This window comes from Desarmillaria tabescens, assembly GCF_030435595.1.
Source record: "Desarmillaria tabescens strain CCBAS 213 chromosome Unknown EV420scaffold_11, whole genome shotgun sequence".
Classification (NCBI taxonomy): Eukaryota; Fungi; Basidiomycota; class Agaricomycetes; order Agaricales; family Physalacriaceae; genus Desarmillaria; species Desarmillaria tabescens.
In genome coordinates, this window is record NW_026848310.1 from 570,997 (window position 1) to 582,877 (window position 11,881).

An 11,881-nucleotide genomic window follows, 5' to 3' on the forward strand; every position below is an offset into this window, starting at 1 on the left:
CGTGGTCGCGGTCGAGAATAAAGTTGCACAGCCAGTCCCGCCAGAAAGGGCATTCGGACCTTGGTTCGTCACAACGTAGTCGTATACCACTTCCTCCATTCCTTCTTCATTGCATTATGTATACCACTATTATTTCCTTATTCTTTCTCGCCTTCTTTTCTTTCACGTTTCTTGTCTACCCAGTGGCTGCCGTGCAACTTTCTCCACGAGAGCTGGCTTCTCAGTATTCTCTCACGACGAGCACGACATTCCCATTTCCAACCGCTACGCAAAGCAGCGATGAGACGGACACATTCATTGCTTCGGAATGGTCATTGAGCAGAGGGCGCTTCCAGGACGATTCCGACAACGTTGCTTTCGTTGGTGATCCATTCACTGCCAACTCTTCCGGTCCTGTTCTCGAGGTCACATATCCAGAAGGCAGTTTCTCGCATGGCACTGGTGGCACTCAATTCTACAATCTTTGGAACGCGTCCAATGGCGGAGTGTTCCAGTCTCTTATGTTGTCCTACGATATAGCGTTTGACAAGGACTTCGACTGGGTAAAAGGCGGCAAGTTACCTGGAGTGCGAGGTGGACCTAACGCTACTGGCTGTAGCGGTGGTAATCAGCCCACAGGTAGCGACTGCTTTAGTGTTAGACTGATGTGGCGACAGGAAGGCGCTGCTGAAGGTACGCGATGTCACTAGAATCCCCAGTCATATTCTAACGCCTTCGGACTTGAAGTATACGCGTATATTCCTACGCCGAACAATCTCTGTAGCGAGCGCAGTATCACCTGCAATGACGATTTTGGCACTAGTATATCCCGCGGAGCCTTTAGTTTTGTGACCGGAGAGTGCGCCTACCGTCACGACACTAGTGTAGAGTAGCTGACTTTCTGCGGCAGATGGAATCAAGTCACTCTTCTCGTGCAGCTCAATGACCCGGCGAGTGTAGCGAACGGAAACCTCAAATTATAGTACGATTCCAGTAACAGTACAAGCCAAACAGTTTCCGATATTAATGAACAGTTATAACGACGTCGAAGTAATCTCTCAAACGGATCTCCAATTTCGAAGCAGCTCGTCTGTTGATGCTGGCGGGATGTATTTTTCGTGAGTGCTATTTTAGCTATCTGCTATCTAAATCATGTGATGAATCGTTGGTCAGGACATTTTTCGGAGGTTGGTGCTGTATTTACATGCTGGCTATTTGAGCTGAACTGATCGTGATTTATTAGGTTCAGATGACAGCTGGGCGACACCGAATACCACCCACACATACTTTCGCAATATTACGATGTGGGGTGGTTCAAACCCGTCCAATTTGACGGGACTTGAAGTTACCAGTGCAGCCAGTAGCTCGTGGATATCACAGCTCTGGACAACTTTAGTCCCTGTATTTTTGACGGTCGGTTCTCTATGCATGTGAGGCACGGACTCTAATATTTCGGAACACGAACTTCATCTTTGTAAAAGGGACAATAAATAGTTAGTAGTACTTAGGAGCACACGGATGTACAATACCAATACAATACATAAGATATACATACCACTGGCATGTTAGAGGTAAATCGATGCCGGAAACGTAGATTAATTGTATGTAGCTTTCTTGGCAGGAGGTCCCGTTGGCGTTTCAAGATTCCCGCTGTTAGTCATATTTGCGAGAGGGCTGGGCAGCGTTGTTGTTGATCCAATATTGGCAGTACCAACAATCACACCACGGATCCAGTCATACTCACCACCCATAATCTGCCTTTGAACGGCCTCGATGGGAATCGAGGCAAGAAGGTTTTGGCCATTTTGACTCCGTGCAAGCCAAGCGCCATGAACCCTCATGGTCTTGGGTTTAGTTATCTGCAAGTAAGGTCCACTCAGCATTCGCCGCCCCAAAAAGACCGAGACGCCTCCCCGTAAGGTCAGTTGGTAATTGTCATGAACCGTTTCCCACGCAACCCTAGAATGCCTGGCATGCACCTCATTCAATTCTTTCTTCACATGCCCGCGCTCAGCATGCGACCCTGTAACAGCATGAACCGCCTTCCCGTTACTAAAAAACTCTCGGAGATTGGTACAAAGAATGCACTGGGACCAAGGGCTACATCCTATGTTGGGCAACTGGAGTAAAATGGCTTCGTCGGGTTTGGGGATCATTATTTTTAGCGCATATATACTAGTCACCTCTGCACAAAAGGTGGAGAATGGCGGGGACGTGATTTGCAGGCCCATTCGAACTGTATGCGCATGCAGATGCTTGATAAAAGGACAAAGTATGGCGTACATGTACTCATTTTGGTCTGCATGGAGGAGCCAGATAGAAAACCCAGGTTAAAAAGCTCCACGACAGAACCCAGGGCTCGATTAGGATCAGACTCGGAAAGACCCACAAGGATGCCGAAGTCAAATGTGGTGATAATCTGTGTGACGCATTGCACTATTATTTCTGCTATATCTTTGCGCTCCGAAGAATCGTCATTCGACAGTGGTAACAGCTTGTTCTGTAAGATACACGCGACGTTTCCCAATTGTTACGACCGCGTCTTCGCTATATAGCCGATGAATGCAGGCGCCATCCTAACGATAATAAGCAAGCTTGACACGATAAAATTCGACTAGCCAACATACAGTTGCTTAAGGAATGCATGACTGGTCTGCCTTAGGGCCAGAAGCAGGGGTTCCGTGTCTGAATCCGTGATTGATTGAGAGTTGTGAAGAAGTTGACGAGCAGCGGTCTCAAAAACGTCCGATAAAGGGCCTGAGAGTTGGGGGTGAGTTGGTGAGTTGGCTCAAGACAGGAACCAGAGCATGATAGGCCTTCCAGCCGCCAGCAGTAGCCGCTATTAGAGGTTTCATCTTCCCAAAGATTTGCTTGCAATGCTCGACTGTATCAGTGTCGATGCATAATTGGACCAGGCTTTTTATGCATGAAGGATTGGCAAAATCGTGCGCTGTAGCACCCATTCGGCCTTTGGGGAGCATGAAGCAAAGATGGAAACAACGGCGACACCGTAACCATATATAAAACAATATGAGATATCGCAGAGTCGAAATCCCCCAGTGACGGTGATACACCCCCCTCGGTGTATAACTTTCTTACGAAGGGCAACCAGAAATCCTGATTGTATGGCTCTTTTGGAGCTGTGGAAGCAAACTATAAAAAACACATCAGCGAAATTTTACAGAAAAACCAGAAGGAACTCACTCGCTTTGGAAGAAATTGATGCTACGATCTTTGATACTTGCTATAAGCCACTTGATGTCGCGATGTTTCAGGGTACGAAGTGAACACAGTATAGTTGCACTATTTTGCGAGCATCAATTGATGATTTCGTCGTCTGAACCTTCTCTTGCCGTTTGTTTCTTTACCAGGGTCATTCGTTTGGAGTTTGTCTGGGCGTATTTAATGGTGTCTACGAAACTGTCATATATTAATGAGATGTCGATGGAAACCATGTACAGGAGAAATACTCACAAATTTTCAATAGGTTTCCAGTCGAAGACCTGATACATGGAAATGGAACCTTCGATGGCCATGAAGTCGATGTTGGTGTGTAGCCGGCATCTTTTTGCTACCAGTAAGAATGTATCAACGTCGTTCCAACGATCAGCTGTCTCTCTGAGAATCCCAACAGCCTTTGATATAGAAAGAACATCTTTTCTACATTTCTCCGGAGTCAGCGTCATCGAGGTCTTCCTCGTAGTCGTCGAACGCATAGTAACGACCCCAGGGATCTCGATTTTGACGCCGTTTAAGGTCATTGCGCTCGTCAATGTGTAGTTAATATCAGTGTGGTACACCCTGAAGCCCAGTTGATTGGCGATATTAAACACAGAAGTCGCAAGCGTCTTCGTCGGCTGTGACACAGGCGGCGAGCATTGTAGGTTTTCCTGCAGTGTCAGGGGCTTTCCATGATTTAAAGACAGTGGTTAAGCCATCTTTTATACCTGCGGGTTAGGGGAAAAGGGTCAAGGTCCTGGAGAGGAGTGTAGGAGCCTGTAATTGAGCGACAGACGATATCCGGACTTCACGGATTCCATGGTGTGGGTAATATTGACGAAGGATCCTACAACGGTTGTCGTCAAGGGAGAATTGGGAAAAGCAATGGCCTGAGCGGAATCGCCATACTGCAAGCAAAGGGGACCCTCCTGTGAACTTTGAAGGCAGAGTGATATCCATAGTTCCAAACATTGAGGGAACTATGGAATCACTGATGAGGTCTTAGTTACATTCTTTAATGTTAGCCTCGAAGACGGAGCTGTCCTGGGTAAGATCACTATGACTGCATGAGAATCGCTGACATAAACGGCATATAGAACTTCTCTCAAGGTGAGTATGCCTCCAGAAGTAGCCTGTCAAACTCGCAATGCGATTTCGAAGGTTCGACACCTATATTTTTGCAAGTCACTGGGAGAACAGATTTCTTAATCCAGGCGTCCCACTCCGGATTATAGAAATGTATCTAAATTGGAGTTCACAATAGGACATTCTGAGGCTTCACCGCTTACGAGGAGATGGTTCATCATCCAGCACCTGCCACTCGGGAGGATCTCGTCGTAGGGCATACAATAAGACTTGATGGCCGCAGGATCTCGTTTACTCAACGGCAAGCCAATCAAGCCTAGCCCGTCAATCTTGAGACAAGGATTCAGGGCATCTTTCATGGAATACACACGAGAAGACGCGAATCCGTGTTCGTTTTTCAGCAGCACGTCCAGCGTCGACTAGCACGTTGACTACAAACATCAGCGCAAACCACAGCAGAGAAGACTGAATACTTACGCGAATGTCGCCAGATTTCCCAATGGAAGGCCATGACCAAAAGGGAAAGATGCAAACGAAAATGTTCCCACGCCTCATGCGCGTCGCCTGACGCGTTTACCCTGTGATCATCGGCCCGGGGTCCATTGTCCAACTCACCCTGATGATATGCCTCCATACGCACTGGAATTCCGTTAACTAGGGCTCGGACGCCGCAGACCTTCATCATTCGTAGGGGCCATATCTTGGTAACTTTTCTGACGGTACTTCAGTCCGGTTTTACCCTTGAAACTGTTTGAAAGTTGATCTAGAAAACAACTAGAAAATCTGATTCGTTGTCGTTTATCCAGGAATCATCCGTTACAGAAGCAACCCGTCCCGTCTACACATCATTCGTCCGACTACCAGGACTTGGCAGAACAGGGCTCAGGCGGGTCCAGGTAAGAACCCGTGAACGGTTTTCGCGTGCTGAAATTAATCTGGCTATTCAACGTATGCATTCTCGCACACGGCCCGTGTAGTCCTTCCAGCGCCGAATTTATGCCTGCTCAAGGCACCCACGAGTGCAGTGGCTTATGACCATCCATACAACTTCATAGGGCGATTTCTGGGCTCCCCAATCGGATAATCTTGTTTCTATGTCATCTATTATCCCGACCCTCACGGTAGGTAAACTCATGTATATAACACCTGAGCACTTGTGTGAAATGCTTACACAAAATGGCCCTCTTGCTAATTTTGTGGCTTCTCCTCGCTCTCGCGCCCCTCTTGCGAGTCCACTCGCTTAATTACTATGGTGCTGACTTCTCTTCCCTGGTCAATTTGGAGAACTCTGGTATTTCCTATTCGGATGGTGGGAGCAAGAAAGCTTTCGAAGATATTCTTGCCGATCATGGGGCCAATATTGCACGGATCCGAATTTGGACTAGTGAAAGCGATTCTGAGTACAGTCTGGATTATGGTCTCTCCTTGGCGCGCAGAGCGGTAGATGCAGGAATGGCTTTGCTGATTGACCTTCACTACAGTGATACATGTAAGTCTTGCTTGAGATGAGCAAGTCAATATGTTTATAGCCTTTGATTTTAAAGGGGCGGATCCCTCAAAACAGGCCATTCCTTCTGCGTGGTCCCAAGATTTAAGTTCTCTGAATACCGAAATATGGCAGTACGTTATTCTTTCTTAAAATTTCATGTTATGTATTTGTCTGAATCGCCGCCTGAAAGATACACATTGGATTTGGTCAACGCATTCACGGATCAGGGAACCCCCATTGATTTCATTCAGGTATGTGGTGCTTACGCTATCCCCTCTTTTTTATAAACGTCAGATTATACTTTTTAGACCGGTAACGAAATCAATGGCGGCTTTTTGTGGCCAACAGGACAAGTTTCGAAAAATGGTTACGAGCCTCTGTCTGAGCTTTTGCACTCTGCAGTTAATGCTGTCCGTCAAGCATCACCATCGACAAAAACAGTCATTCATCTCGCGAATGGATGGGACCAGGACAGCGTATTATACTTCTACGAATACGTCCTTGACTTCCAGGGTAATCTGGAGCTCGATGACATTGATGTCATGGCCTTCTCGATGTATCCTTTCTATGATTCGGGCGCCACACTATCTGCCTTGCAGTCTAGTCTTAAACAAGTCGTCTCTACATACGGCAAGGTGAGCCCAAACTGCACCTTTCAGAATACTTCTCTGACCCTTACAGGACGTGATGATCGTCGAGACCGACTGGCCAGTCCAATGCTCTGGAGTTACGTTGACTGAAAGCATTGCTGTATCTGTGAAAGGGCAGGAAACCTGGGTTGGTCACAGAAGTTCTATTTGACACACTGTTCTCATCGATTGGTAAACAGATGTCCGACCTTGAGAGCATTATAGATGGACTTTCTGGTGGCCACGGAATAGGTCTTTTTTACTGGGAACCGGGCTGGATCGGTAACGCAGGTGAGAAAAGCAATTTCAACGACTGATTTTTCTGGATTGAAAATTTTGAATTTTCCCTCACAGGCCTTGGCTCTAGCTGTGCGGTATGTGTTTTATGCAAATTTCGGACAAGCAGTCATTGATGACAACATCAAGGATAACCTTCTAGTAGATAGTTCAGGTAAAACGCGGGATTCAATTGATATATTCGCCAGCTAGGCGTATACTGTATGTATATAACGTTGGTTGTTTCGAGTCGGCCCGGCCGGCAACAACCGAAGTTCCTTTGAGATTGTTCCTCTTGCGCTCACTGTTTCCTGTACAATTCTGCCAAAGGCCCAGCTTTCGATTCTGTTTCAATCATCAAAAATAAGGTTTTGTGGGTGTTGTCAAGGTATTGATGATTGTATTGATTGGTATGTCAATGGACGTATAAGGCTGTGACTGCGGGGCGGTTAACGCGTGGGCTTCTCCTCTCCAAATCCACCATGAGCGACTCTAATAACGACGATACAAGTAAAAAAGGAGAGGAAAGAGAGGTGACAGACCCTGTTACCCACCTGCCACTTCTTATCCATGACAACACGTCGTTTGAACTCCACCAAGTATCGTATCCCTCCAGCAATTCACCAGTCGGACAGATGGATGCTGTGGTGAGGAACGAGCTGCGGCATCGACGATGGCAGTATTCGGATTCCCAGGGCAAGCGCAAGTCTCGCGCCTTCATGACCAGTGCTGTTGCCGCGGGCGCTGGAGGTGCGGCGTCACTGGCACTGTCGTGGATATTCCGGACCTTCGTTAGCTCCTCAGAGGTATTGAACCTAGTTTTGGGAGGTGCTACATGTTGTGTCATAGGCCTCGTTGCTGGCGGCGCAGTTCTTCATTATGGTGGGCAAGAAGAAGAGCAGTCGTCCATTGACGACGACGATGATCGTACTAGGGTATGTCACTCGTTTAAGTTTGTTCATGGAAGTATACATTAAAGTTTTGGTTAGCCTGAGCCACTCGCCGGCCCCGAGACTGCAGCATGGCTCAATTCCTTCCTGGCATCGCTATGGCCAATCGTTAACCCCGCACTTTTTACCTCTGTATCCGACATGCTCGAAGACGCTCTTCAAGCGACGCTTCCTAAGCTAGTCCACGGCGTTCGTGTTGCCGACATCGGGCAAGGCACCGAGCCCCTTCGTATCCTCGGCGTTCGCTCTTTGAGTGCCAACGAGACAAGTGGCACAAAACCAGAAGACGGGGATTTTGTCAATCTCGAGCTTGCTGTCGCGTACAAAGCGCGATCTGTTGGCCAAGATGCTGGACTTACTGGTCGTTCGCGTAATGCCCACCTTCTTATGGAGTTTTATCTATCCGGAGGGATAGTTTTGCCCGTGTGGGTTGAGCTTACTGGGCTTGTTGCCAAGATGCGTTTGAGAGTGCAACTAATGCCGAACCCACCTTTTCTATCACTAATGACGTTAACGCTGCTGGGACAGCCGAAGGTCGAAATACATTGTACTCCGCTGGCGCAGAACTTCCTAAACATCATGGACATTCCCGGATTATCGGGCTGGTTGCAAAGTGCCATCGATATGGCTGTCGGACAGTATGTCGCGCCAAGGAGCCTGAACCTAGATCTCAAAACGCTACTGACCGGAAAAGAAAAGATGGACACTGATGCTATTGGGGCGGTCATCGTCACCTTGAAGAGCGCGCAAGGCTTCAGGAATGGGGACGAAGGCAAGTTCTGGCTGTCTAAAAAGCAGAAGCAAGGAGATCCATACGTGTCAGTTGGCTGGGGCAAGTGGGGCAAACCCTTCTGCTCCACCAGGTTGGTGTTTGAGATTCTTCCATAGGAATCCTTCTCATAATGTTACATCTAGAATAATTGAAAACGAATCCAGACCTGTCTGGGAAGAAACTATGATGTTACTTGTTACACCCGCCGAAATTCATGCTCGGGAGAGACTCAGGCTACAGCTTTGGGATTCCGGTCGGTCTTTGGTTTTTTTGCAACAACTTTCCGTTACTGATCCTATTCCAGATAGATTCTCAGCGGACGATATCCTTGGGACAGTCGAGATTTCGTTGCACGACATTATCGAAACTTCGAATCAGTCGAGGTCGCGCCAGGATGATCTGGTCGCCTCTGACGGGTCGAAATGGCCTGGGGTATTGCACTGGTCTGTCGGATACTTCTCGAAGACGGTTCTGGAGCATCATTCCTAAGGATGTGGCTGCGACTACCGAAACGGTTATCCAAGAAGATGAAAATGCGCATGCGGCCATGCCGGAAAGGGATACTCAGAGTGCAGAGATGAGGGAGCAAAAACAGAAGGATCTGAAGGAGAAAGAAGATGAAATTATAGCAAGCACCAAGCCATCTGATGAATGGCTTAGTGGTATATTGTCTGTGAGTATTGAGCAGATCACTGAATTAGGGGTTCAGAAGGTGAGGGACGCTGGCGAGCTAGAAAAGGAAGGATAGCGATCTTCCTAGTCCGTATTGCACTGTTATTGTCAACCATCAACGGATGTACAAGACGCGGACAAAGATGAAGACCAAGAAACCATACGTAAGTGTGTATAGCTTCTTGCCGACTGTTGCTAAATAAGTTTTCCAGTTCAATGCGAGTACTGAGCGCTTTATCAAAAACTGGTTCGATGCCACAGTTATCATTGCTGCTCGCGACGCTCGGGTTCATGAAACCGATCCTCTACTGGGAGTCGTTGTTCTTCCGCTGCAGAAGATTTTCAAGCATCGATCACAAGTAACGGACTCTTTCCCTCTTGTTGGAGGAATTGGATACGGGCGAGTACGGCTCTCCTTGGCATTCCGCAGTGTGCAAGCCAAACTTCCTCGCGAGCTTTTAGGATGGGATTTATGCACGTTGGAGATTCAGCCTAGCGTCAAAACCTCCGCTAATTTCCCGGCTGATCTTGCTTCATGCAAGCTGATTGTTCAGACCCCGTATGGACGTCGAAAAATGTACCCACATCCTGATGGTGGCTGGAAAACGAAAATCGAGAGCCGCTCCGTGCGTTTGGCGGTCAAGAATCGTTACGCGTCCTGTCTCCTCGTCCAGTTCCAGAAACGTGCATTGGGACCTGATGTTATTCCGGCGTTCTCGACGCTTTGGCTGAAAGACATTCCCGACGGGGAAGAGCTTGCCGTGACGCTTACCGTGAGGAAGAACGTAAACGACGCACTTACACGGGCGCGATTCAACGCCACAACCGATATTGGAGAGCCGATAGGAAGCATTGATGTGAAGGTGAAGCTATGGCCGGGCTTGAGCGGCTATCATCAGTACATGGCTGACAAAGATGCCTCCCTGGCGGAGGTAATGGAGGTTCTGGATTGTGCGGAAGAGTCGCATGATGATATCCAACGGGATGTCTTGTACGAGTCTGATTCCTCGGTGTCATCAGTCTCGAGCACGTCTGGGTCGTCGGATGGTACTATTGATGGTGTAAAAAATCAGTTCAAGGACTATCGAAAGAGGAAAGGAGAACTACACCGGAAGCATCGTGGGCTGATGCAATGGAAGGGTGTTAGGAATATCGCTTGGCTTGGACGCAGTGTCGAGAACAAAGCAGACAAGTTGGAGCACAAGCTTAAAGGGAAACTGAAGCACCAGCAGAAAGAGATGGGGATAGAGAGAGAGGTTTGAGCCGACGATTCACTTGGAATCTAACACATTGGATGGACACTACTTACCACACTGTATTCATAGCAACTCAGACTGTATTTATCACTTCATCGCGTGACAGTCACATAGTTCTCCTTCGTCTTCAACTACTACGACCACCACCAAGCACCGAGTATCCAACTTGTTCATGATTTGGGAATTCTCTTACCCAGACGATTTTGGCTCAACCGGTACAGATACGTCAGCCTCGACGCCCTCGTCTTACTGCGACTCCGAGGACGAGGGCGAGGTCACTCATCTGCCCCGCCATAAGAATACCTTCATCGACGAAACTTCGCGCTTTCTCTCCAACAAATATACCTATTCCCGCCCTGATAGACGTCGACATCGTTCTTCCTTGCTGACTCAGGATAGCGAGCACAATGGTCGCGGTGAGGATTTGATGAATTCTGAGTCCTCGCCCAGCAGCGATGGCGGATCTTCCTACGAACCTCATTCTCCTTCAGCATCACCTCCTGCTCAAAGGCTACTGCCGAAGAAACGCAAACGGCGAGCTACCGTTTCTGCCGGATTCTCAGCCAACTTCGAACCCAATTCCAAGACTGCGTCAAAATGCGCAACCGATTCGCCTGGGCCGAAATCAAATGGCAGAGATAAACGTGAACGGCGAGCGACTGTATCCTCTCAGTTCCTCTATCCTCAAACCTCTGGCTCCACATCAGTTTCTTCGATTTCTACTCGTCCTATCATGCCGCCGCGGGGTCTAGTCCATTGGAAATACCCTGACAGTCCTGAAGAACGAACCTCGAAACGAAGCCATCTCGAACCTCACCCAACAAAAGGACATTCACGGGAAAATCTGGCATTCGCAGAAAGGCCTCCACGAAGTCCTGCTCTTAGATCGAAACGAGTCGCGCTTACGTCCTCGGATTTACGGTCCGATCCTACACATCAACCATTTCTACACAATGAACGAATACATATCAAAACAGAGCCTCAAGAGATATCTCTCTCTAGCCTGATGTCACGCAATCGCAGTGCTACTATCGCTTCCGAGTTCCATGTCTATCCTGGAGAGATTCCTTTACAGACTCGCGGACGCAATGTTCCCAGCACGTCTTTTGACGATGAAACTTTGGCTTCATCTGAAACTATGCCATCTATTCCTTTCGGCGTCAGAGCTTCGAAAACCCGGCTTGCGGATTCAAGTCGCCGTTATATCTGTACATTCGAAGGCTGCGGAAAGTGCTTCGTTCGGGGAGAACATCTGAAGAGACACGTCAAGGGCGTTCATCTTTGCGAGAGGCGTAAGATCTTTACTTTTTCTTATGATGTGTGTCCTTCACATTTACGTGTAGCTTTCCGCTGTCCGCATGATGGATGCAAGAAGGCATTCACACGAGGAGATAATCTGAAACAGCACATTCTTGTATGTTACAGTCGTCCAGGACCAAGTATAAAGATAGAAGAGATGTAGATGTAGATTTATTACTATTTCTTGTCTATCCAACTTGGGATATCCGGAGAAAAAAAAGAAAGAAAGCGCAAAAGGGAAATGATAAGAGATA

At 47.9% G+C, this 11,881-nt stretch overlaps 6 protein-coding genes across 6 annotated transcripts; 4 read left to right on the top strand and 2 right to left on the bottom strand.

Moving 5' to 3' along the window:
* Nucleotides 1-57: 57 nt before the first annotated feature.
* On the top strand, nucleotides 58-1,535 carry EV420DRAFT_1530308 (polysaccharide lyase family 14 protein). Its single transcript, XM_060472592.1, has 6 exons — nucleotides 58-672; nucleotides 727-838; nucleotides 890-961; nucleotides 1,014-1,097; nucleotides 1,153-1,166; nucleotides 1,223-1,535. The coding sequence occupies exons 1-6, from the start codon at nucleotides 117-119 to the stop codon at nucleotides 1,411-1,413; spliced, it is 1,029 nt and encodes a 342-aa protein (XP_060333001.1). The 5' UTR covers nucleotides 58-116; the 3' UTR covers nucleotides 1,414-1,535.
* EV420DRAFT_179682 (uncharacterized protein) lies at nucleotides 1,387-2,555 on the bottom strand. The gene has a single exon (XM_060481111.1). The coding sequence runs from the start codon at nucleotides 2,262-2,264 to the stop codon at nucleotides 1,575-1,577; it is 690 nt and encodes a 229-aa protein (XP_060333002.1). The 5' UTR covers nucleotides 2,265-2,555; the 3' UTR covers nucleotides 1,387-1,574.
* A 741-nt stretch (nucleotides 2,556-3,296) lies between these two features.
* On the bottom strand, nucleotides 3,297-3,740 carry EV420DRAFT_1477944 (uncharacterized protein; the record flags this gene model as incomplete). The annotated part of the gene is made up of 2 exons (XM_060469452.1): nucleotides 3,297-3,399; nucleotides 3,454-3,740. 2 exons carry the CDS (start codon nucleotides 3,738-3,740, stop codon nucleotides 3,297-3,299), a joined length of 390 nt encoding a protein of 129 aa, XP_060333003.1.
* Nucleotides 3,741-5,215: 1,475 nt separating this feature from the next.
* Nucleotides 5,216-7,075, top strand: EV420DRAFT_179998 (arabinogalactan endo-1,4-beta-galactosidase). Its single transcript, XM_060481112.1, has 8 exons — nucleotides 5,216-5,773; nucleotides 5,829-5,904; nucleotides 5,964-6,024; nucleotides 6,082-6,408; nucleotides 6,455-6,550; nucleotides 6,603-6,693; nucleotides 6,757-6,776; nucleotides 6,829-7,075. Exons 1-8 carry the CDS (start codon nucleotides 5,461-5,463, stop codon nucleotides 6,889-6,891), a joined length of 1,047 nt encoding a protein of 348 aa, XP_060333004.1. The 5' UTR covers nucleotides 5,216-5,460; the 3' UTR covers nucleotides 6,892-7,075.
* Nucleotides 7,076-7,160: 85 nt separating this feature from the next.
* EV420DRAFT_1619590 (uncharacterized protein) lies at nucleotides 7,161-10,334 on the top strand (the record flags this gene model as incomplete). Its single annotated transcript, XM_060475495.1, has 6 exons — nucleotides 7,161-7,613; nucleotides 7,668-8,491; nucleotides 8,544-8,868; nucleotides 8,891-9,112; nucleotides 9,135-9,236; nucleotides 9,285-10,334. 6 exons carry the CDS (start codon nucleotides 7,161-7,163, stop codon nucleotides 10,332-10,334), a joined length of 2,976 nt encoding a protein of 991 aa, XP_060333005.1.
* Nucleotides 10,335-10,434: 100 nt separating this feature from the next.
* EV420DRAFT_1530324 (uncharacterized protein) lies at nucleotides 10,435-11,837 on the top strand. The gene has a single exon (XM_060472593.1). It carries the CDS (start codon nucleotides 10,501-10,503, stop codon nucleotides 11,788-11,790), a length of 1,290 nt encoding a protein of 429 aa, XP_060333006.1. The 5' UTR covers nucleotides 10,435-10,500; the 3' UTR covers nucleotides 11,791-11,837.
* The last annotated feature ends 44 nt before the right edge of the window (nucleotides 11,838-11,881 follow it).

What these genes read in the sequence shown, in the direction of transcription:
- EV420DRAFT_1530308 (XM_060472592.1), top strand. Translation starts at nt 117, where the DNA reads ATGTATACCACTATTATTTCCTTATTCTTTCTCGCCTTCTTTTCTTTC. An exon ending in TTTAGTTTTGTGACCGGAGA is followed by an intron (nt 839 to 889) that starts GTGCGCCTACCG and finishes TTTCTGCGGCAG; the next exon opens with ATGGAATCAAGTCACTCTTC. An exon ending in AACGGAAACCTCAAATTATA is followed by an intron (nt 962 to 1,013) that starts GTACGATTCCAG and finishes ATTAATGAACAG; the next exon opens with TTATAACGACGTCGAAGTAA.
- EV420DRAFT_1530324 (XM_060472593.1), top strand. Translation starts at nt 10,501, where the DNA reads ATGATTTGGGAATTCTCTTACCCAGACGATTTTGGCTCAACCGGTACA.
- EV420DRAFT_179998 (XM_060481112.1), top strand. Translation starts at nt 5,461, where the DNA reads ATGGCCCTCTTGCTAATTTTGTGGCTTCTCCTCGCTCTCGCGCCCCTC. An exon ending in CCCCCATTGATTTCATTCAG is followed by an intron (nt 6,025 to 6,081) that starts GTATGTGGTGCT and finishes TATACTTTTTAG; the next exon opens with ACCGGTAACGAAATCAATGG. An exon ending in TCGTCTCTACATACGGCAAG is followed by an intron (nt 6,409 to 6,454) that starts GTGAGCCCAAAC and finishes TGACCCTTACAG; the next exon opens with GACGTGATGATCGTCGAGAC.
- EV420DRAFT_179682 (XM_060481111.1), bottom strand. Translation starts at nt 2,264, where the DNA reads ATGTACGCCATACTTTGTCCTTTTATCAAGCATCTGCATGCGCATACA.